The sequence below is a fragment of the Sus scrofa genome, chromosome 6 (assembly GCF_054392235.1).
Source record: "Sus scrofa isolate SSC_HxYL_T2T_F1_AM1 chromosome 6, Sscrofa_HxYL_maternal_Yorkshire_Landrace_v2.0, whole genome shotgun sequence".
Taxonomy (NCBI): domain Eukaryota; kingdom Metazoa; phylum Chordata; class Mammalia; order Artiodactyla; family Suidae; genus Sus; species Sus scrofa.
The window spans coordinates 113,626,343-113,651,017 of NC_139388.1; the positions used below are offsets into that span (position 1 = coordinate 113,626,343).

The 24,675-nt window shown below is 42.1% G+C and overlaps 1 protein-coding gene across 13 annotated transcripts in view; it reads right to left on the minus strand.

Moving 5' to 3' along the window:
- OSBPL1A (oxysterol binding protein like 1A) overlaps positions 1-24,675 on the minus strand; it is a 221,190-nt gene that overhangs the window by 148,063 nt on the left and 48,452 nt on the right. For 10 of the 13 annotated variants that reach the window (XR_014807738.1, XR_014807736.1, XR_014807737.1 and 7 more), the window contains 6 exons: positions 21,704-21,789; positions 20,173-20,317; positions 5,318-5,379; positions 5,161-5,205; positions 3,698-3,771; positions 3,521-3,584 (listed from right to left, as the gene is read on the minus strand). Coding sequence is in view for 7 of the 13 variants with exons in the window: in XM_084964343.1 (XP_084820469.1) it covers positions 3,521-3,584; positions 3,698-3,771; positions 5,161-5,205; positions 5,318-5,379; positions 20,173-20,317; positions 21,704-21,789 (476 nt within the window). In the remaining 6 variants the exon portion in view is untranslated. The remainder of the gene's footprint in view (positions 1-3,520; positions 3,585-3,697; positions 3,772-5,160; positions 5,206-5,317; positions 5,380-20,172; positions 20,318-21,703; positions 21,790-24,675) is intronic. The other 3 variants (XM_084964350.1, XM_084964346.1, XM_084964345.1) reach the window with 1 other exon arrangement.

Consider the following 24,675-nt stretch of genomic DNA (forward strand, 5'->3'; position numbering starts at 1 on the left):
TATCTGATAAGGTGTTAATATCCGGAATATACAAAGAACCCTTACCCCTCAACACCAACAAGAAAAAAAACAACCTGACTAAAAAATGGGTAAAAGATGCTTCTCCAACGACAATACGCAAATGGCCAATAAGCACCTGAAAAGACACTCAACATCACTACTAATGAGGGAGATGCAAATTAAACTACAATTAGACACCATCTAATACTCATTAGAATGGTCAACAAACGCAGAAAATAACAAGTGTTATGGTGAGGGATGTGGAGAAACGGGAGCCCTTCCCTTGGGCACTGCAGGTGTAAATGTAAAATGGTGCAGGTGCTACAGAAAACAGCAAGTTAGTTCCTTAAAAAATTAAATATAAAACTACCATCTGACCCAGCAATTCCATGTTTAGGTATATATCCAGAAGAAATGAAAGGAGATGAGGTATTTTCATGCCTATATTTACAGCAGCATCATTTCATACCTATGTTTATACAGCCAAAAGGTGGAAGCAACTCAAACATCCAGAGATGGAGGAATGGATAAAGAAAATGTCATATACATACAAGGGCATATTATTCAGTCTTAAATCCTGTCACATGTTATAACATCGATGAGCCCTGAGGATATTATGCAATGTGAAATAAATCAGTTATAAAAAGAAAAGGATGGTATAATTCCATTCACGTGCGATATCTAAAGTAGTCAAACTCATAGACACATAAAGTAGAATGGTGGAAATGGTGGATGCCAGGGGGTGAGGGTATGAGAAATCAAGAGTTGTTATTCAATGGGTCTAGAGTATCACTTTTGCAAGATGAAAAAGTTCTAGAGACCTGCTGTACAACAAAGTGAATACACTTAAAGCTACTGAACTTAAAAATGGTTAAGATGGTAAGCATTATGTGTATCTTACTACAATTTTTTAAAAATAACAATACTTCTATTTTTTTAAATGCAAAAAAAGAAATTCATAGATATTGTAACTACATTAGAAAAATCAATAACCTAAGCTTCTATCTTTTTTGTTTTTCTTCCTTTCTAAGGCTGCACACACGGCATATGGAGGTTCCCAGGCCAGGGGTGCAATCGGAGCTGTAGCCGCCAGCCTATGCCAGAGCCATAGCAACGCAGGATCTGAGCCATGTCTGCAACCTACACCACAGCTCACAGCAACGCCAGATCCTTAACCCACTGAGGGAGGCCAGGGATCGAACCCACAACCTTATGGTTCCTAGGCAGATTCGTTAACCACTGAGCCGAGATGGGAACCCCCTAAGCTTCTATCTTAAGACTCGAGAATGTGAACAGAGCTTGCTTTATAGCAGTCACGAACCGATGCCCATCACCTTCAATGCATCAATACAGATTCATAAATGCAGGCTTTAAATAGACATTTACATAAGAAATAAAATTTATAAAACAAGGTCAGACATAACATAGCAGGAGCTAACCAAGTCTAGAAAAGTTAAAACCCACAAAATTTTAAAAGGGTTGGGGAGCATCTTCTTTAATTTTTTGTTTTAAGTTAGACAAAATTTAGTGCTAAGTAAATGAATCAAAAGCTGGAACTGAAGAGAACGGCTGAGACTGCACCAACAGAAGGAGAGAGATCAGACAGCTAAGCCTAGAGTGCGGCTGCTCTCTGGTCTACCGTGAAGGGAGGAAGGGGTGTGAAGACACCCGAGGGACCAGCACGTGTTGTGAGGCTGGACTGCTGGAAAAGGTGACAAAGCCTCCGATACCCCAGGGCAGTGCTGTGGGTGTGTCAAGAGCATTCACACAGAAAAGCGGGTGCTGTGCTCTAAAGAATGTAGACCGCTGTGTTCTGCTGACAACCCCAAAGAACTTGAAGCCACCAACAAGAAAGTATGTACAGGCTCCAGTCTTAGACTAATCCGAAAGAAGGGACAACTTTTCTTCTGACCAATAAAACAGCCAGTGGTGAACTTGGAGAATGTAAAGATCCTGGTTTTAACGCAGGCTTTAGATTTTACCACCAGAAAAATGTCCATTATCCGGATTAACTCATGTGCAAATGCACACATACATGTGCACACACATATGTAGATATGTACATGCATACATGTGTAAATATATATGTACATATACCTAACAAAATGGAAAAGTCTATATAAAAGCTTTTGAATGTATCTCTCGTTCCACAATACGTGAAAAACTTTAAAAGTGGATTATATTTTTTAAATGGACTTCTACAACTTTATTCGTTCTTAAAAACAGTTGTCCCTTGGAGTTCCCCTCGTGGTGCAGTGGAAAGGAATCCGACTAGTAACCATGAGGCTGTGGGTTCGATCCCTGGCCTCACTCAGGGTAGGTGAAGGATCTGGTGTTGCCATGAATGTGGTGTAGGTCGCAGATGTGGCTTGGATCTGGTGTTGCTGTGGCTGTGGTGTAGGCTGGCAGCTGTAGCTCCAATTGGACTCCTAGCCTGGAAACTTCCATGTGCCACAAGTGTGGCCCTGAAAAATATAAAAAAAATTAAAAACTGAAAAATAAAAACAGTTGTCCCTCAGTATCTATGGGGATTGATTCCAGGACCCCTGGTGGATATCAAAATCCACTGATGCTCAAGTCCTTTATATTAAATGGCATAGTATTTGCATATAACCTACACATCCTCCTGCTTATTTATTTACTTATTCTTTAACCCCATTTGAACTTATTGATAGTCTTTAATGTACAAAGCTAAAGTATTTGAATGCTTTAAGTGAGGACCTTATGAGTAAAACACACACAAAGAAACATTGACTAGGGAAAATTCTAACAGAATGAGAAAAGGAGAGCAGCTACCAACCAACCTGCCTTGTCTTTTGTGGGGGGGAAAAAAAAATTCCACTATTCAAATAACATCAGAAACATCTTTCTATAGTAATGGATTGGAACACGATCCTCTGTGATTGAAGCTTCAGATCAAAGCACATACTAAAAGCCACTTGGGAAATATTTTTCATCTTAGGACACTTTGTTTTGGCCTTAGAAAGTATTACTTTTTAAAATTTCTTTGATATAATTTGGACCATCTGAACTATAGTAGCACTGTCCTCAAGTACTGACAAGGGCTCCTGGGGGAAGTGTGTTAAGAGCTTGATGGGAAACAGAAGAATCATTTTTAATTAAACAGAGAAGATCTTGCCTATCAATCTGAGAGCGTGAGTTTATTGAACTCTCAAAGGCAAGGCATCCTCGGGGCACCACTGTGATGCCTCCCAAGGAGGCTAGGATGGAAAATACCTTCTACTTACTTTAAATCATCTCTAGATTACCTGCAATACTTAATACAATGTAAATGCTATGCAAATGGTTGCTGATACGTGGAAGAGTCAAGTTTTGCTCTTTGAAACTTTCTGGAATTTTTTTCTGTATACATTCTCATCTCTGATTGGTTGAATCAACAGATGTGCAGCTATGAGGGCCAGCTGCACAGGTGCTTTCTATCCCAAGATTCTACAAGGCAGTTTAGACCAATGATTTAGGGCAATCACAGTTTGAGCAAAAGATGTATGTGTCACCCTACCGTGCATACTGCTTGAGTTAGGTGTTTGCATCCTTGGCGATAGATATTATGGACTGCATCAGGCCTTCAAAATAAATATAAATTACCAAGGCAAAAGGAAAAGAGATTAGTAAAAATTTTTAATCATTTAAAATTTAGATGCTGAAATTCAATAAGTGTAAGGATCACAATACTTACTGTTTCCTATACCATGAAAGGACTCCGTGTTCTAACACTACCCAGAATAATCTCCAGCCAAAAAATCTTGAACTCTAAGGGAAAAATGACAAAGATTTCCAGGTTGACACACCTAGATTCAAATACTCGACTGATAAAAAGTAATTAACTTATGACGTTTCTATCTGAGTCTTTCATCTAGACAGTATGCTGAACAGTCAGAAATGATCAAACATGAAAACCAAAGAACTGGGTGCAGTAATGAAAGCACAACACTACAAGGTGACAGGAGCAGAAGAAACATCATATTGATAAGATCAATGATGGATACAATTCATAGTTCTGACAATACTGTGTAAGAATATTTATAGGAAATATATCAGTTGCAGGCTTTAAAGCATTTCCTCAAAGTCCTGAATCCACTTCTAAAAAAAGAGAATTATTCTGAATTTATTTTATGCTATATAAATGTACCTGTACATAAATATATAGAGGGAGCACTTGCAAATGCAGAGAAACTATGTGCTCCAAAAGAGCTAATTCTAGAAAACAACTGAATTCCAAAAGGCAAAGAAATATTTAGAACTAGAAAGATTTTTTTTTTTTTTTTTTGCTTTTAAGGGCCACACCCATGGCATATGGAAGTTCCCAGGCTAGAGGTCGAATCAGAGCTGCAACTGCCAGCCTACGCCACAGCAAGGCAGGATCCAAGCCATGTCTGTGACCTACACCCCAGCTCACGGCAATGCTGGATCCTTAACCCACTGAGCAAGGCCAGGGATAGTACCCACATTCTCATGGATCCTAGTGCGGTTCATTAACCACTGAGCCACTAAGGGAACTACAGAACCATAAAGATTCTATGCGTGTTCTCTGTGACAATTACAAATATTAAATTCCTCCTGAGTCTTCTGTGGTTCAGTGTTCATAATAAAAATGATACTGTAATCCTATAATTAAGAAAAAATAGGAGTTCCCGTTGTGGCGCAGTGGTTAACGAATCCGACTAGGAACCATGAGGTTGCGGGTTCAGCCCCTGCCCTTGCTCAGTGGGTTAACGATCCGGCGTTGCCGTGAGCTGTGGTGTAGGCTGCAGATGCGGCTCGGATCCTGCGTTGCTGTGGCTCTGGTGTAGGCCGGTGGCTATAGCTCCGATTCCACCCCTAGCCTGGGAACCTCCATATGCCACGGGAGCGGCCCAAGAAATAGCAAAAGGACAAAAAAAAAACAAACAAAAAAAGAAAAAATATTCCCCTACACTGTTCTGAACAAACTTGGTCACCTAAAAAGTGTTAGACCAACACAAGGGACAGTTAATTACTACAATCAGTGGAAGCCTAATTAAGTCCAGCAGTGGAAAAATGTTTTATAAGATCCAAGAATTATTAAATCACATATACTTCAGAAAAAAAAAGTAGTAAGAAGAGAGCACCTAAGAACCTTTTTTTTTCTAGTTTTATAATTAAAAAACCATCCCAACCTACCTTCCAGAGAGGGCCTTCATAGCGCTTCAATGCTTTGTAGATGACCTATTGAAAAATCATGTTTCCAAAAAAAATATTTTCATTAAAAATGGATCTCTCCATTCCAAGAATTCAAATTTTTGTCTACATTATATAAATATAATCCATTAGTACATACCTTATTACCAACAAGAACGTGTTTCATTTCAGCACCCTGGGCAAGATCGAGAGGTTTCTGATCTGTGTAAGATATAAGGGAAAAAGTCATCAAGAACTTAATTCTACTATAAAATTGATACTGCTATTGCAGCACATAAGATTCTTTTATTACTTCATCAACCACACGCCATTCCCTGCCTGAAGCTGCCTTCTCAATCCTTTACAGCCTCTTTTTCAGCAGCTAACTATTAAGCCAATAAATCAGATAAAAGGATTAAACACTCTGTACAAGTTCTGCGATCATTCAAGCTTGCTTACCTTGCTCTATCAGTTTCCTATGGCTGTTATAACCTATTACCACACACTTAGTGGCTTAAAACAGAACCAATTATTCTGTAACAGTTCCGGGAGGTCAGGAATCAAGACAGTTTCACTGGGCCAATCATCAAGGTGCTGGCAGGGCTTCTGTCCTCTGGAGGCTCGGGGACAATCTGCTTCCTGGCCTTTTCCAGCTCCTAGGGCCCCTACATCCCTTGACCCCTGGCCTCTCCCTCCAACTTCTCAGGGCATCATTCCAATCTCTGCTTCCACCCTAACATCTCTCTCAACGTGCTGATCTTCCTGCCTCCTCCCTACGAGGAAGGACTCTTGTGATCCCACTGGGCCCACCGAGACCATTTAGGATTCTCTCACTCTCAAAAGATACTTAACTAACCACTTCAGTGGGGAAGCATTATTCAGTCCACCCATCACAGCTGCTCTTAAACTACCTCACTGGTGACCAAGCAGCAGGGACAACTCTCACAGACTGCGGGTATGATGGTCCTCAACTGAGGACAAAAGGAAAAAGTGCTAATGCAGAATTAAACCAGAAGGTACTATATGGGAACTTTCTCAGTCTTACACATGCAAACACTCTACATTTTGCCAAAAAACAAAAATGGAATCTGTCAGTTACTGGATTCTGAAGTTAGCAGGACACTATATAAAAAATCCAAGCTGGGAGTTCCCGTTGTGGCTAAGTGGTTAATGAATCCAACTAGGAACCATGAGGTTGTGGGTTCGATCCCTTGCCCTGCTCAGTGGGTCAAGGATCCGGCGTTGCTGTGAGGTGTGGTGTAGGTCGCAGACGCAGCTCGGATCCCATGTTGCTGTGGCTCTGGTGTTGGCCGGCATCTACAGCTCCAATTAGACCCCTCGACTGGGAACCTCCATATGCCACAGGAGCGGCCTTAGAAAAGACAAAAAGAGGCGTTCCTGTTGTGGCACAGTGGTTAACGAATCCGACTAGGAACCATGAGGTTGTGGGTTCGATCCCTGGCCTTACTCGGTGGGTTAAGGATCCGGTGTTGCCATGAGCTGTGGTGTAGGTCGCAGACACGGCTTGGATCCTGCATTGCTGTGGCTCTGGCGTAGGTCAGCAGCTACAGCTCCAATTCGACCTCTAGCCTGGGAACCTCCATATGCCATAGGAGTGGCCCTAGAAAAGGCAAAAAGACCAAAAAAAAAAAAAAAAAGAAAAAAAAAGAAAAAGAAAAAAGACAAGACAAAAAAACAAAAACAAAAGAATCCACACTGAAAAAACAGTATCATAAACTCAAAGAGCTTCCAATTACTAGAGGAACAAAAGGTACACATAAAAATTTAAAACAGGAGTTCCTGTCCTGGCACAGTGGAAACGAATCTAACTCGAAACCAAGAGGTTGCAGATTCGATCCCTGGCCTCAGTCAGTGGGTTAAGGATCCGGCGTTGCCATGAGCTGTGGTGTAGGTCACAGATGCAGCTCGGATCCCAGCATTGCTGTGGCGTAGGCCAGCAGCTGTAGCTCCAACTGGACCCCTAGCTTGGGAACCTCCTCGTGCCTCAGGTGCAGCCGTAAAAAGCAAAAAAAAAAAAAAAACTTGAAACAAAAAAATTCAGCCTTTTCAAGAAAACATATCAGACTGGAACTCTGGTGCTCTATTTATGCAGTAAGGTGATATATTCTACCAAATAACCTTTTTATAAATACCAAACACCTAGTATGAGATGGACAATTTTTTGTAAAACTAGATCATAATGAGAGTCTATTATGTGCTAACAAACATTTTAGGCACTGGGGATTCAGCAGTGAATATGACAGAAAAGGCTGGGTGAGGGGAGGCATAGAAAAAGGGAAAGGTAAATTAATAAAAGGATATAGCAAATCCAGCATTTTTAAGTGGATACTCAGAGAATGACTGGGATACCATTTTAGACTGGGGACTGGGGGATGGATCTGAGGGAGCTTCTCTGAGGGAGCTAAGTTCAAATTCAAAGGAAGGCTTCCTTGCAAGAACATAGGGGAAGGGCACAGCAAGCAGAGGGAACAGCTAATGAAAAGGCCCTGAGGTAGGAACAATTACGTGGGCAATAGAGAAAGGCAGAAGTAGAAAGAAGCCACATAGTACAAGGGCTTTGTGGGTTAGGCCTTGGTGAACCAGTATAAGGAGTTTAGGTCACTCTAAACATGATGGAAAGCCACTGAAGGTAAAAGAGTAAATGATGTGACCTATGTTTAAAACTCTGTCAAAGTGTTAAAAGAAACTTATAAGGATATTTGGGGAAATGTGAAACTTTGGCTGTTCAATAATTTTGAGAAATTATAAAATTAGTAAGATAATGCCATTGTGGCAATTTTTTAATGGCGCTACTGAGAGATAACTCACACACATACAATGCACTCATTTAAAGCGTACAATTTGGAGTTCCTGCTGTGGCACAGTGGGTTAATCCAACTACTGGAGTTCCTGATGTGGGGCAATGGGATCAGCGGTGTCTCTGGAGCCCTGGGATGCAGGTTTGATCCCCAGAGCCTGGCACAGTGGGTTAAGGATCTGGCGTTGCTGCAGCTATAGCTTGGATCTGATTCCTGGCCCAGGAACTCCATATGCTGTGGAACAGCCAAAAAAAAAAAAAAAAAGAATCAGACTGCAGAGGCTCAGGTCACTGTGGAGACAAGGGTTTGATCCCCAGCCCTGTGCAGTGGGTCAAAGCATCTGGCATTGCCACAGCTGTGGCTCGGATTTAATCCCCAGCCCAGGAACTTCCATACACTGCAGGGTAGCCATAAAAAATTAAATTAAAAAATAAAGTGTACAATTCAATGGCTTTTAGTATATTTACAGAGATGTGCAACTATCATGTGGTTATAGTTGTTTTTTTTTAAGGAGAACTTATCTTTGACAAATATACTTAAATATTTATACACAAAAATAATACGACATCAAGAGAGTGGCCATTATTCATAATTCTTGAAAGAGTGATGAGTACATCAGTTATACAATTTTTTTTTTGCCATTTCTTGAGCCACTCCTGCAGCATATGGAGATTCCCAGGCCAGGGTCGAATCGGAGCTGTAGCCGATGGCCTACGCCAGAGCCACAGCAACGCAGGATCCAAGCCACGTCTGCAACCTACACCACAACACAACCTACACCGCAACGCTGGATCCTTAACCCCCTGAGCAAGGCCAGGAATTGAACCCGCAACCTCATGGTTCCTAGTCAGATTCGTTAACCACTGCGCCACAACAGGAACTCCACCATTCTATTTTTTAAGCTTTGATAATTTCCATAATAAAAGCTTCAAAAAAAAAAAAAAAGATGACTGCAGCTCCTGTAATGGAAAAAGCCTTGTAAATGTGGGGAAGAGAAAAGCAGGGATACCAGTTACAAAGCAAGAGCAAAGGTGCAGGTGAAAGACACTGGTGACTTGAGCTAGAGAGTTAGGAGTAAAATGAGGACACTAGCAGGTGTGGAGAAAAGTATATGGGTTTGAGATTTATTTTAGAGGTAGATTTAGAGGTTGGTTGATGGGTAAACCTTGGACTGATATTACTCCTTCAGTGGGGAAAAACCTTTTTAAAATGTTAACTGAGCAATTAAGAATCACTTTAGGTTTTCTAGCTAGCACAGAGAAGGATGTTTTATGAGAAGGTCTGCCATCTCGTTATTTTTATTCTATCTGTAGGGCACTTTTGAGAAATTATTCCTTTAGGCAGAGAGGAGAAAGACAATGGAATTTCCTTCATAGAATTCTGTCCTAACACCAAAAATAAATTTTGAACTCCTGCCAAGTAAGTGAAATCCCATACTGAGCCCCTATTTCTGGATTCAAAGCCCAAAATGCCAGGCACACAGTGAGAATTTAATAAAACGCTTTTTAAACTGAATGAATCCCTTACCTGGATGGGCACCTTAACTAGTTGTTTCAAAATCACACTACATCCTTTATCAACCACAACAAAATAAAAAATAGGCATGACCCTATATTTAAATTTTTGCATGATACAGATTTGCCCCTTAATGGGAAAACTAAATGGAAACATCAACACTCCTCAAAATAATTTACATAGAATGCAAACCTCAATTAGATGTCAACAGCATTTTTACTAAGAACCTAAGAAAACCAACTGAAATGCCATTTGGAAGAACAGATTAAGACTGTCAAGGAAAATCCTCAAGAACAGTAAGGGAAAACTTTATCAGCTATTAAAACTTTAGAGAAACAATAATTAAAAGTGCAACACTGGTGAAGAAAGACCGATGAGGCAATGAAAGAGCACGGAAAACAGACATGACAAATAAATTCTTCAAGTGAATGAGAGAAGCATAACAAAACAATGGGAAAGGAAAGACCGCTTGATAAAGCCATTTGAGGGCTCATGTCCTAATATACACTCTCACATCACCTGTCTTGCCCAAAACCCTCCACACTCGCAGCCTGGGCTGCACCTCTGGCTTCTTTCTGCTGCTACCTACCCGTCCCCCCAGCCAGCCCTGCTCTAGGCACCCTGGCCTCTTCTGTCTTCAAATGTGCCAAGGGCCCTCCTTCCCTGAAGCTTCCACGCTTGCTTACCCTTTGCTGTCACCGCTTGCCAGAATTCCCTAAGACTCACTCCCTTCTGCAACTCGGCTCTTTGCTCACAGTGGCTTCAGGGCAGCCCTCCCTCCCCCACTTCTAAAACCACAGCCTCCCTCCCCACCGAATCACCCTCCATCCCCTTCAGCCTGATGTATTTTTCCGCACCTCACTGCCTGACATTGCCTGTGTATTTATGTTTTGTCTACCTCCTCCCACCAGCACACAAGCTCCGAAGCAGGAGGACTGTCACATTTTGTTTGCTGTTGGGTCACCAGCACCTACACAGTTCCCGGCACACAGCAGAGGCTCAGCATTTGCTGAGTGAGTGAATGAGATATAAACTAAAAGAGAAAACAGAACTGAATATTTACCAAAGCTCTACCTAAGCGAAGAAGTGTTAGATGAAATCAAAGAAGATCAATGAGTCTGACGAAAAATTTAAGAAATCCTTTTTTTAAAAAACTAGGAAAACTCAGTCATAAAAATATAGAAATTACATTGTCTTTTTCACTGACGGTTTAGGAGCGAGGCAGCAGATTATATTATATCCACACAAAAATACTATACAGAAGGTAAGCCATCAAGACTAGGCTTCCAGGAACAACAAGGAAAAACCACTGATGCTTGATAAAAAAGGATTCTAATATGTCAACTTTATTTAGATGGCATAAACTAAAAGGAACAGTGATACTTTCTTAGGTGTTTGCCAGTCTTCCTTCACCATTCTCTGAGCAGAGCCCTTTCCACAACCCCAGGGGGAGGCTCCAGCACCCATGTTTGTAGCCGCACCCCATCCCTACTGCCCCCAGCTGACTGCAGCAAGAGCAGACTCCTGACACAAGTAGGGACCATCACATTATCTCCCACTAAAATTAAGACACAGGTTAGGAGATCCTGATCTACTGAATGCAGTTACAGGTCAGCCATCACCCAGCATGTCTACAGGCAAACAAGGAGCTCATGTGCTGAGACAGAAATGAGGAACCAGGAGTTCCCGTCATGGTTCAGTGGTTAATGAATCCGACTAGGAACCGTGAGGTTGCGGGTTAGATCCCTGGCCTTGCTCAGTGGGTTAAGAATCCGGCGTTGCCATGAGTTGTGGTGTAAATTGCAGACGCGGCTCCAATCCTACATCACTGTGGCTCTGGGGTAGGCTGGCAGCTATGGCTCCGATTCGACCCCTAGCCTGGGAACCTCCATACACTCTGAGAGAGGCCCAAGAAATGGCCAAAACACACACACACACACACACACACACAAAAATGAGGACCCAGACAACAAAAACAAAGATGCACATACAATGAGTTGCAGCCACTTGGGTCCTAAGAGCTTCCTGGTTCCATGCCTCCTGATGCCTAACAGCATTTTCTGTTTTGAAATACTAAGACACCTCTGTATTCTTGTATTAACAACATATGACTTTTTTTCCACTTTCACTTTTGAACTGGTATCTATTATTTAAAACTTTAAAAAAATCTAGTCTACTAAATAACAAGCACTAAGTTAAAAACTAAATGTTTGGATGTTGGGTATAGGTGATTATAGTTCTTTGGTGACTTCATTTTCCTCATTTTGGCCCCAAAACAGCATTGGTTTCACAACTTAAAAAAAAAATGGGGAGTTCCCATTGAGGTACAGTGGAAACACATCCGACTAGGAAGCATGAGGTTGTGGATTTGATCCCTGGCCTCGCTCAGTGGGTTAAGAATCTGGCGTTGCTGTGAGCTGTGGTGTAGGTCGAAGACAAGGCTTGGATCTGGTGTCGCTGTGGCTGCGGCGTAGGCCGGTGGCTATGGCTCTGATTCTACCCCTAGCCTGAGAACCTCCATATGCCGAGGGTGCAGCCCTAAAAAGAACAAAAAAAAAAAAAAAAAAAATGCTCTCAGAGTTCCTATTGTAGCTCAGCAAGTTAAGAACCCAACTAGTATCCATGAGGATGTGGGTTTGATACCTAGCCTCACTCAGTGGGTCGGGGATATGGCATTGCCATGAGCTGTGGTGTAGGTCACAGACATGGCTCAGATCCTGTGTTGCTGTGGCTTTGGCACAGGCTGGCAGCTGCAGCTCCAATCCAACCACTACCCCAGGAAATTCCATATGCCACAGGTACGGCCCTAAAGTTAAACAAACATATATATATGACATAAAAAATGTTTTGAATGAGAATTCTTTTTCAGTCTGAATGTCTTTTAGTTCTTTTTCTTGCTTTATTGCACTGCTAGGTCTTCCAACACAATTTTTTTTTTTTTTAATGTTTTTTCTTTTTGGCCATGGTTGCAGCATGCGGAAGCGTCTCCATCCAGGGCCAGGGATCAAACCTGAGCCACAGCAGTGACAACGCTGAATCCTTCATCTACTGCACCACCAAGGACCTCCTTAATACAAAGCTAATAGGAGTGGACAGGGGGAGATAAATCAGGTCCCTATAACTCCATCACGGCCTAAAGCAAAAGCCTCTCCAGATGCTTTAAAATTTGTAGTGTACATGTAAGTCTTTAAACTACGTGAAATGTAGTATCAAACATGAAATGTGTATCTAATATTACTTACTAGTATATGGACAGCTAATTGTCTCAGCTTTATTTACTCAATTCTTTCCTCACCCGATTATATACGATCTTTGTCATCTACCAAGTTCCCATATGTACACATTTTAATTTCTAAACTGTCTGTTCATGTATCCTGAACCAATACCCATATCAAGATCTTGTTAGGTAATTTTACCCATCCTACGACTTTAAATAACTCACGCTAATGATCCTTAAATTTGTATCTCCACCCAGACCTCTCCTCTAAACTCAAACTTCTATTTTCAACTCCATCCCTTGGAGTATATACTAGTATTTCAAATTTTAAATGTCATAATAACCAAGCTCCTAATTCTCAGCAACTGTTAACCTGCCCCTCCTGAAGTCTTCCTCTTCTCAAGAACTAGAAATTTCATTTTGTCTAGGTCCTCAGTTCAAACACTATAAAGTCATCCTTGATTCCTTTCTCGGATCTCACATCCAAGGCATCAGAAAATCCTGACCACTCTCCCTTCAAAATATGTAAAAAACACAACCAGTTACTGCCACTTTTATTGCCACTAGCCTGATTCACGCTTACATTATCTCTCATTCCCTGATCATCCCAGCAGCCTCTCAACAGCTATTCCCTTGCTCTCCTGGCGTCTATTCCCCTCACAGCAGCCAGCGTGATTAATTTTCATAACATAAGTAAGATCCTATCATTGCTCCTTTCTAAACCCACCCATATCTTCCATCTTGCCGAGGAAAAGCCAAAACTCTTACCATAACCTGAAAGGCCTTTCATGATCCAGTTCCCACTGCCTCTCTAACACCATCCTTCAATCATGCTGCTCTGGACATCCTGGCTGCCTTACTTTTCCTGACACATTTCCTCTGACTAGAACTAAACTCATCTCCCAGATACTGGCATGGCTTCCCCCGCGTGTCAAGTTGGTTTTTTTCTCCTTTTTAGGGCTGCACCTGCGGCACATGGAAATTCCTGGACTGGGGGTTGAATCAGAGCTGCAGATGCCTGCCTACACCACAGCCATGCCAATACTGAATCTGAACACCAGCTCCAAGCTGCATCTGCGACTTATGCCACATCTGGCAGCTTAACCCACTGAGCAAAGCCAATGATTGAACCCACACCCTCACGGACACTATGTCAGATTCTTAACCAGCTGAGTCACAAAGGGAACTCAAGTTTTTTACTGTCACTCTAACAAAGAAGCTTTCCTGCCACTTCACACAAAGTAGGAACCTATACATACACAACACACTCCAGACCCATTTCCCTGCTGTTTTGCCCCTCATAGCACTTATCACATCTGACATATTAAATACCTGCTTTTCTATTTGCTTTTTATTGGCCCTCCCCTTTTGGGATGTAGGCTCCATGAAAGTAGGAACTTGCCTGTTTTTGTTTTTTTTTTTCCTCACTGCTCTAGGTCCCTAGTCTCTGGAATAGCATCTGGCACGTAGCTCAAATATTTGTTGAAGAAATAAATACTTTTCTTACCAGAGATTCATAGTTAGCCCTCTTATCCAGCAGGGCAAGCTCCCCTGCCGCTCTTCCCCTTAAAAATCCTCTGCCTTTAACTTTTCTGAATAAATTTAGAATCAGCTGGTCAAGTTCCGTCCTCTGAGGATTCTGGCTTGGGACTGCTTTGCATGATAAATCAATTTGAGGAGAACTGTTAGCTTTTCCTTTTTCTTTTTTTTTTTTGCCTTTTTGCCTTTTCTCGAGCCACTCCCACAGCATATGGAGGTTCCCAGGCTAGGGGTCTAATTGGAGCTACACCAGAGCCACAGCAACACGGGGATCCGAGCCGCATCTGCAACCTACACCACAGCTCACGGCAACGCCAGATGCTCAACCCACTGAGCAAGGCCAGAAAACGAACCTGCAACCCCATGGTTCCCAGTCGGACTCGTCAACCACCGCGCCATGATGGGAACTCCTAGCTTTTCAATGTTGAGGTTTTTCTCCACCAAAAACATGGCAGTTTCACCATTGTTCTTTTGTTGTTATTTTTTTTATTTATTTTTTATTTTTTTTGGCCACACCGTTCCATTGAACGTGAGTCACAGCAGCAATCTGATCCACAGAAGTGGCAATGTCAGATCTTTAACCCCACTGAGCCACCAGGGTATTCCTAGGTCTTCTTTTATACCCTTCAAGTGTGTTTATAATTGCCTCCATTAAAAATTAAATATCTTCCCAGAAATAAACCCAGACACTTACCGTCAATCTTTGACAAAGGGCAAGAACATAAAATGGGGAAAAGATAGTCTCTCTTCAGCAAGTGGTGCTGGGAATACTGGACAGCTGCATGTAACTCAATCAAACTGGAACACACCCTCACATCATGCACAAAAATAAACTCAAAATGGCTTAAAGACTTAAACATAAGAAAAGACACCATAAAACTCCTATAAGAGAACACAGGCAAAACATTCTTTGACATCAACTGTACAAATATTTTCTTAGGTCATTCTCCAAGGCAACAGAAATAAAAACAAAAGTAAACCAACGTGGCCTAATCAAACTTAAAAGCTTTTGCACAGCAAAGTATACCATAAAAAAAAAAAAGACAATCTACAGAATGGGAGAAAATAGTTGCAAAAGATGAAACCCACAAGAGCTTAATCTCCAAAATATACAAACAACTCATACAACTCAACAGCAAAAAAGTAACCCCATTGAAAAATGGCCAGAAGTCCTAAATAGACATTTCCCCGAAGAAGACATATGAAAGGACAACAGGCACGTGAAAAAATGCTCAACATCACTGATGATTAAAGAAATGCAAATCAGGAGTTCCCGTCGTGGTGCAGTAGTTAACGAATCCAACTAGGAACCATGAGGTTGCGGGTTTGATCCCTGCCCTTGCTCAGTGGGTTAACGATCCAGCGTTACCGTGAGCTGTGGTGTAGGTTGCAGACTCGGCTCAGATCCTGCGTTGCTGTGGCTCTGGTGTAGGCCAGCGGCTACAGCTCCGATTGGACCCCTAGCCTGGGAACCTCCATATGCGGCAGGAGCGGCCCAAAGAAATAGCAAAAAGACAAAAAAAAAAAAAAAAGAAAGAAAGAAAAAAAAAGAAAAAAATAATGCCATTTGTAGCAACAGGGATAGAACTAGAGATTCTCATACTAAGTCAGGTAAGTCAGAAAGATATCGTATGGCATCACTTATATGTGGAATCTAAAATATGGCACAGATGAACCTACCTACAAACAGAAACACAGACATGGACAGCAGATTTGTAGTTGCCAAGGGGGAAGGGGAGAGGAAGGGAGTGGGATGGACTGGGAGTTTGGGATTAATAGAAGCAAATTATTACATTAAGAATGAATAGGAGTTCCCGTCATGACGAAGTGGAAACGAATCCGACTAGGAACCATGAGGTTGCAGGTTCGAACCCTGGCCTTACTCAGTGGGTTAAGGATCTGGTGTTGCCATGAACTGTGGTGTAGGGCTCAGATGCGGCTCAGATCTGGTGTTGCTGTGGCTGTGGCATAGGCCAGCAGCTGGTGCTCTGATTCGACCCCTAGCCTGGGTAGCTCCATATGGCGCAGGTGCAGCCCTAAAAAGCAAAAATAAATAAATAAATTTTTTCCTACGTAAAAAACTTAAATTTTCCTTTACCTAAAAAATCTTCCACTGCGCCATAGAGCCATTCTTCTGCTCTTACATATGGCAAAGAAGCAGGCAAGCAGTGCCGTCTTTACTTCCTTATTTCCTACTCAGTCCTTAACCCCTAACCTAGCCTTCGCTCAACTACCCAGTAAAAAGTGCTCTTTCCAAAAGGACCACTGGGCACTGTGTCACTGACTGGGCACTGTATCACTGAATTCCACAGCCCCTTCTCAGTGTTTATCTTCCAAAGACGCACATAACACCAATAACATCCTACTCCTTACTCTGCACTTACTCTCTTCCTTTTGCTTCCATGGAACTGGCATTTCCCTCACACCTCTCAAGTGCTTCCCCTTCTACATCTCCTGATTCCTCGTCTACCTTATTCTAGGAAGAACCTGCGACCATCTCAGGGATACGGAGCAAGCCCCTCTGGGGAAGCAGAGTTTGAGCTAATCCTTAAGGTGAGTTTTCCAGATGAACAAGGAAAAGGGCCTTCCTGGCAGAGAGAACACATACAGGATAAGGACAGCATGGTTAACCAGAACACCTCAAACATCTCAATCCATCTAGAGCGGCACTGTCCAATATGGTAGACGCTAATCACATGGGACCATGCAGTACCTGAAATGCATCTAGTTCAAGTGGAGATATGCTGTTAAGCATAAAATATACACCAAATTTCAAAGACTTGGTACAGAAAAGGAATGTAAAATATCACTGATTTTTTTTTTTTTTAAACCAATGGCATGTTGACATGGTATTCTGGACATGCTGCTTTAAGTACATTATTTTCATATTTTTTACTTTTCCTATGTGGCTCCCATTGTCTATCTATAGAACGGTGCCATTCTAGAGCAAAAGGGCCAAAGGAAGAGAGGAGAAGCATGAGATTCTACAGTAAATGTTCTTTCTCCTTTCTATTCCCGTTGATGCTATTAAACTTCAAGTCCTAGCTACCTCTCTCCTAAAACCACCTCAACGGTCCTACTGATCCCTATAGTCCTGGGCCTCTCACAAGCTATCCTAGATACTGCAGCCATATTAATCTTCGTAAAGCACCTCATTTTTCCACAATCATCTATTTGTTTTTCAGAGTCCTCCTGACCTATGAAAATAAGGGGTAAAATTTCATGGATTGCCACCACAGAGGCCTAATCTGCCTTTATGGGATTCCCTAGTACTGCTCCCCTTCATTCCTTGGATGTGCCAAACGAGATGTGCACCTCAATTTGACTTACTTTTTTTTTTTTTTTTTTTTTTTTTTTTGTCTTTTTCCTTTTTCTAGGGCCGCCCCCGAGGCATATGGAGGTTCCCAGGCTAGGGGTCCAATCGGAGCTGTAGCCACCGGCCTACACCAGAGCCACAGCAACGTGGGATCCGAGCCGCGTCTGCGACCTACACCACAGCTCACGGCAACACTGGATCCTCAACCCACTGAGCAAGGCCAGGGATCAAACCCTCAACCTCACGGTTCCTAGTCAGATTTGTTAACCACTGCGCCACAACGGGAACTCCTGACTTACATTTTTTACTGTGGTACCTTTGCTCTTCATCTTCCCTCTGTCTACAATACTCTTTCCCAAGTTTCTGCTTTTCATTATCTTACTAGATAACAATGGTGTTCTGTTATATTTTTAAAAAGAAAAAAACATATTGGGGGGACAAAACATGTTGCATTTGTTAGAGATACAAACTGAAGTATTTAGAAAATTTTTAAAAAAAAATTTTACTAGGAGTTCCTGTCATGGCTCAGTGGAAATGAATCTGACTAGCATCCGTGAGGATGCAAGTTCAATCCCTGGCCTTGTTCAGCTGGGTTAAGGATTCAGTATTGCGGTGAGCTGTGGTGTAGGTTGCAGATGCAGCTCAGATGTGGTGCTACTGTGGCACAGGCCAGCAGCTACAGCTCCAACTCAACCCCTACCCTGGGAATCTCCAGGTGCAACCCTAAAAAGAAGGAAGGAAGGAAGGGCTAGAGAAAGAAAGGAGGGAGGGGAGGGGAGGGGGGGAGGGAGGGAGGAAGGAAGGAAGGGAGGAAGGGAGGGAGAGAAAGAAAATTTTACTAGGACTTCAGGATTTCTATTTAAAAAAACGTGGAGTTCTCTTGCGGCACAGTGGGCTAAGGATTTGGTGTTGTCATTGCAGTAGCTTAAGTCGCCAGTGGAGCATGGGTTCCATCCCTGGTCTGAGACTTTCCACATGCTATGGGTGCAGCCCCCCCAAAAAGAATTCCTTCGTGAAGCTATTTCTAATTATCCCAAACTTTCAACAAACATGCAACATGTGGAAGGCATCTCATGATATATATTCCTCCAGGTGCCAGGTAAACTGGACAGTAAAATATTAGCCTCTCCTTAGGAGTTCGGTCTCATGGAAGACAGCTACATATGCCAACAACTGCCACAGGGTGTGGTTTAGGCTACGATGAGGTGAACATGGGGGTCCTTGCAGACAAGTCCTAATCCAGGCTGGTGGTAGGCAGAGGGAAGCACCCTAAAAAGTGAGGCAGAAAAGCCCTAATGGGCTGGCCCTCCACTGAATGCCTAAGACACCTTTTGCAGCTTCTCTTAGGTTCTCCCATTCTGTCTTTGATACTGAGCGCATGTACAATCTATCCTCATTATTTGTGATTTCCACATTTGCAAATTCGCCTATTGTTAAAATTTACTATAATCCCAAAATCAATACGCGTGGCAATTTCTTGGTTATTCACAGGTATGTACAGATGGGTAAAAAATTGGAGTCTTCTGATGCACCTGTTCCCTGAAGCACAAAAGCTGAGGCTCTGCCTTCTGGTCTCAGCTCTCATACTGTGAACCAGTGTCCTCATCACAGCCTACTGCCACATTCTTCACATTTTTTGCTTTTTGTTTGTTTTTGGTGAATTCATTGTTGTAACTAGCCACGCAGTGCTGAAGTACTGCCTAGCGCTCTAAAGCACAAGAAGGCTGTGGTGGGTGTGCCTTATGAACAAAACACGTGTTACATGGGCTCAGATCAGGCCTGAGCTGTAGTGTGCTTGGCAGTGAGTTCAGTGGGTTTTTTTGTGTTTTTTTTGCTTTTTTTTTTTTTTAAAGATTTTCTTTTTTCTTTCTTTTTTTTGTCTTTTTGCCATCTCTTGGGCTGCTCCCCCATGGCATATGGAGTTTCCCAGGCTAGGGGTTGAATCGGAGCTGTAGCCACCAGCCTACGCCAGAGCCACAGCAACGCGGGATCCGAGCCGCGTCTGTGACCTACACCACAGCTCACGGTAACGCTGGATCGTTAACCCACTGAGCAAGGGCAGGGACCAAACCCGCAACCTCATGGTTCCTAGTCGGATTTGTTAACCACTGCGCCACGACGGGAACTCCTGAGTTCAGTGTTAATAAGTCCACAACAGACATTACATAAGGATTTTTAAACAGAAGCACACATAAAACAAGGTTACATGCTGGATAAGCGAATGAAAATGCTGTGACCAAAGGCTCAAAGGAACCTAACTCTGTACTTCCCTTGTGAGCAACATGGTTCACTATTTACTAATTCAGAGATCATGGCCACTTCATAAAACAAATAACTACCACAAATACCAGGAATTAACTGTAGTTTCCTTTCCCTTGACGGTGGGAATCAGATCTTAGTTGTCATTAGTGCTTCAAATGAAAGAGACATTATTAAACATTTAGATCTCACGTGGGAAGTAAATTAATACATTCCTTCTTTTGTATAAAAGCCTTGACTTCAACATTAAATAGGGATCCATACAACTTAACAAAGACTAGGTATTAAAACACAAGTCATTTTTTCACAGTTTCAAAATGACCAACCGTGACTTTCATCAGCATGCTTACCATTTTCGTTCTTCAGATTAGGGTCTGCTCCACTTTTTAAAAGCTTTAAAGCACACTGTTTGTGAGCCCGGTAAGCCGCACAATGTAAGGGTGTGTTTCCTAACTGATCCGAACAGTTCACATCAGGAGGATTCGGCCTATTGAGCTAATGATGGAAGAATACAATGCAGATTATATATTGAAAGCAGACATTCTCCCATAAAACCCACAGCATAACCAGAAGTTTGGAGGGAACTTCATACTCCAGAGTCGACAAACAGCCGGGCCCCTCAGCATCTAGACTGCCAGGGGCTTCTTGTCACATGCCAAGCCATGTCACTCCACATGCTCGTCCTCAAGGTGCCAGGACATCTCAGATCCCGAAAACAGACACCACACACAACACCAAGACCACCCCACTCCCCTCTGGACACTGAGATTCCACTCACATCTGCTCCCCCCCACCAGTATTATGGTTGACACTTGTGACATCAAAACTACAAATCAGTCTACCCTAGACAGTCACTCAAAAGAGTTAAAACCGTAAATGCTGAATGTGTCAATGTGAAAGGCCTACTGAATGCATTGTTTCCAGCTGACTCCTTTAGAGACTTCTTTACAGCCTCATCTCACAAAGTTTGCAGTGTTTTAGGTACTATACTTGAAAATCAGAAAGGCCTTTTCAAATGAACCGAAATAACTTTAAGGCAAATGGCTGTGCTTCAGTCTTAAATTCAGAACAAATTCAGAGGTTTGTGTTTAATGAGACTATTATCAGGAAATGGAAACTGGAAAGTAGGTCTCCTAAGAAGAAAAAAATTAAATGGGTAAAGCTTTCAGTCTGTTATAATACTTCAAAAATACTGTCCTTTTCCTTTGTATGTTACTTTCTAGAAAAATAGTACACCTTTCAGAAATACTTGCTCATTAAAATTAGAGAAAGATATACCTCTATAGGAGCCAATACATTATAGGTCAACTTTAAATTGGTTTAGTCAGGAATAAAAACTACCCTTATAATAAGTACTTAGAAAAACTGGATTCTTATCTATCGGGTTTTTGGTAGAAAGTGGGGAGGCAAATCAGAAGTTTATCAAAAAAGGAGTTCCTGTTGTGGCACAGTGGAAATGAATCTGACTGGCATCCACAAGGACGCAGGTTCGATCCCTAGCCTCGCTCAGTGGGTTAAGGATCCAGCATCTCCATGAGCTGTGGTGTAGGTCACAGACGTGGCTCAGATCCTGTGTTGTTGTGGCTGTGGCGTAGGCCGGGCGGCTACAGTTCTGATTTGATCCGTAACCTGGGAACCTCCATATGCTGTGGGGGTGGCCCTAAAAAGTCCAAAAAAAGAAATTTACAGAAAAACATTATCATCGCACATGCATCCTTCTTAAACTATTTCTATACTGTGTTTAGAGATATTTAAAGACTTTTGTTCTATCATTATGATCTAGAGTATTTTGGTCCCACAATTTGACTAAGTTAAGAACTTAACATGAAGTAAAAATTATCCTGCAGAGTAAAGAAGTAATGCATTTGTTTTTGTTTTTACCAGAGCTGTGAGTTCTGCTGTTTTGCCTTCTCTTGCTGCTGCTAAAAGCAATTCTTCAAGCTTTCTTTGCTGGGTCCTTTCTACAGCTGCAAAAGGAACCGTACATATTACTCTCCTTCTAGTCTGGATCCTATTAGCAAATCTGTCTCAAAGATATATGAAGAATAAAGTGATCTTGGTTAGAAAAGTTACAATGTTTTGAATTGTAATTAAATGCTGTTAGACTTTACTGTTACTCCTACTGCCTTATCATACTTCAGAGTACAGAGTTCAACTTCTCTCAGGTTCAGATGAATTTACGTTTTCAATTCAGAGGGATTTAAGTACATTACTCACTATAATATCCATCACAAGTAATTAGGAATTACTTTCGTATGCTGAAACACTACTACCTATCTGCCTTGGAAAGGCAAGTAAGTGGGGAGAGAGGCATATACCTTCCAGACCTTTAGAATGTGAAAAGTAGTAAGAAATAGCATTGGGGGAATTCCTTTTGTGGTTTAGCAGGTTATGAACCCAACTAGTATCCCTGAGAATGTGGGTTCGATTCCTGGCCTCGTTCATGGGTTAAAGATCCAGCATTGCTGTGAGCTGTGGTGTAGGTCTCAGACGTGGCTGGGATCCCACGTTCCTGTGGCTGTGGTGTAGGCCAGTGGCTGTAGCTCCAATTCAACCCCTAGGCTGGGAACTTCCATACGCCACAGGAGTGGCCCTAAAATGCAAAGAAGAAAATAAAGGGGGGGAGAGAGAGAGAGCACTGGTAGAAAGTGTACAAATCATATAAATATATTTAGGTTTATATATACTTACACACTTCTACATAAGAATATTTAATTTCTTTCATAAATATTAGAGCATTTACTATGTGCCAAGCACCTTTCAATGAATGCACTTAAAAAATATTAACTCATTAAATCCTCATAACCACTCTTTGAAGGAAGTGTTACTGTTTTCCAATGTTATAGATGAAGAAACTGAGGCAGCAAGAGGTTAAAGAACTTAACCTAAGCCACACAGCTGGGCCATGGAAGAGCTGGGACTTGAACAAATGGGTTCCAGAATCCACACTCTTACATTACTCTATGCTGCTTCCGCTTGCAGGGAATGATGTAAGAGACTGGAATGTGTAATAAGGTCTCGTTTCTGCTATGTTTGAGTTCTGTTTTAGTTTATAGAAAACAAGAAATTTCATAGAAAGACTTAGTAATAATCCTCTTTAAAATATGTACACAATACCCTGTGCAAAGGCTGCAGGGGAGGAACTCTGAAAGGTTTCTCTAGTCTTCCTGAGAAATAATGAACATTTATTATGTCAGTAATTACTATGCACTAACAGTTGTTTGAGACACTACACATGCCCTTGCATTTTAACCACAAGGAACATATACCTTGAAACAGAAGAGCTGGAACCAGTAGAGCTTTGTCTTAAGAAGTGACTAATTTACTTATACCATCACACGTTTTTATTCTCGAATTTTTCTCTCACATTTTTCTTTCCACACCCAGACTCCCTATCCATCTTGGAGGAAGGCTGCAAAGCCTCCACATGGGCTCCCAACACTACCTTCTTCTGCTGGAATTTACATGCTTCAGCCTTTCCCCAAGTAGTTCTAAGGCTTCTGGATTGTAAGCTTTCAAGAACACGTTCCTACCCTTCCCTACATACCTCTGCTACTGCTTGTGCTGCCGCGAGCTGTAACTCACCCCCACGGTCACTCTGCAAGTGTGTTCTCACTCTTCCATGTATCCCAGGCATTTCTGACAGTTTCTGGCACAATGCGTATTTGCCCAATAATATTTACTGAATAATCAAATAATGCTTAATAATGTTCATTTTGGACTTTAAGGAAGGGTAGGGAAGGGCATCCTAAAATTCCTTCCTTGATTGTCGAGGCTCATAAATGAAGGAAAATGGGATTTGGACTTGAAAACCCTGTTTATTTTCCTAGCCTGTGTTCATTCTGGACAGTGAGAGAAGTCTGTTGAGCCAGCCAATAAAAACAAATATTCCATTTAGGGCTAAGAGGCTTCTACATGCCAGTTATGTTCTATTCCTTGATGTGGGTGCTATTTACACGGACGTGTTCTACTTGTGAAAACAGTGAGCTGTATGACGATGTATACTTTTATCCATGTATTTTACACCTCAAAAAATGTTTTAGTGTAGTGTCTCAAACAACTGTTAGTGCATAGTAATTACTGACTAATAATAAATGTTCATTATTCATTATTGTATTAGACTTGCAACTTTCCTATAGGCTGAAAGTTTCTCAAAAAAAAAAGTAAGTATGCAGAAGGTACAGGAGTCCACTCTAGTGCCTGACAAGTAGTCATCTGTCCTCCCCCCCCCCAAATTTTTTTTTTGTCATTTTTGGGGCACCCGAGGCATACGGAGGTTCCCAGGCTAGGGGTTGATTTGGAGCTCTAGCTGCCAGCCTACACCACAGCCATAACAACTCAGGATCCAAGCCACGTCTTTGACCTACACCACAGCTCACGACGCCAGATCCTTAACCCACTGAGCAAGGCCAGGGATCGAACGCACATCCTCATGGACACTAGTTGGGCTCATTAACCAATGAGCCATGACGGGAACTCCCCCCAAACATGTCTAATCATGGTAAGCTCACTATACCTTTCAAGGTAACCTACCCATTACTATAATACACTGAACCCAGAGATAAACTCTCTAGCACTGCATCAACTGGGCCATCATCTGGCCCTGGTCTGCCTCAACACAGAATATCCTTCCTCCAATATAATAGCTCTCATAATCATACTTGAGAATGACTCCTGTCTTTTGGGGCTGAAACATGTCCTGTTTCTATGTGCATTACCCCATGACAGGGTTTCTAGTCTACCTGAGGTCTTGGGGGGTTGTGGGTACACTCTCTGCAGTCTGAGCCATTTAACAAGCTATTCACATGTCACAGTACACCTGGCTATGATCTCTTCAGAGCCAAATCACTCAA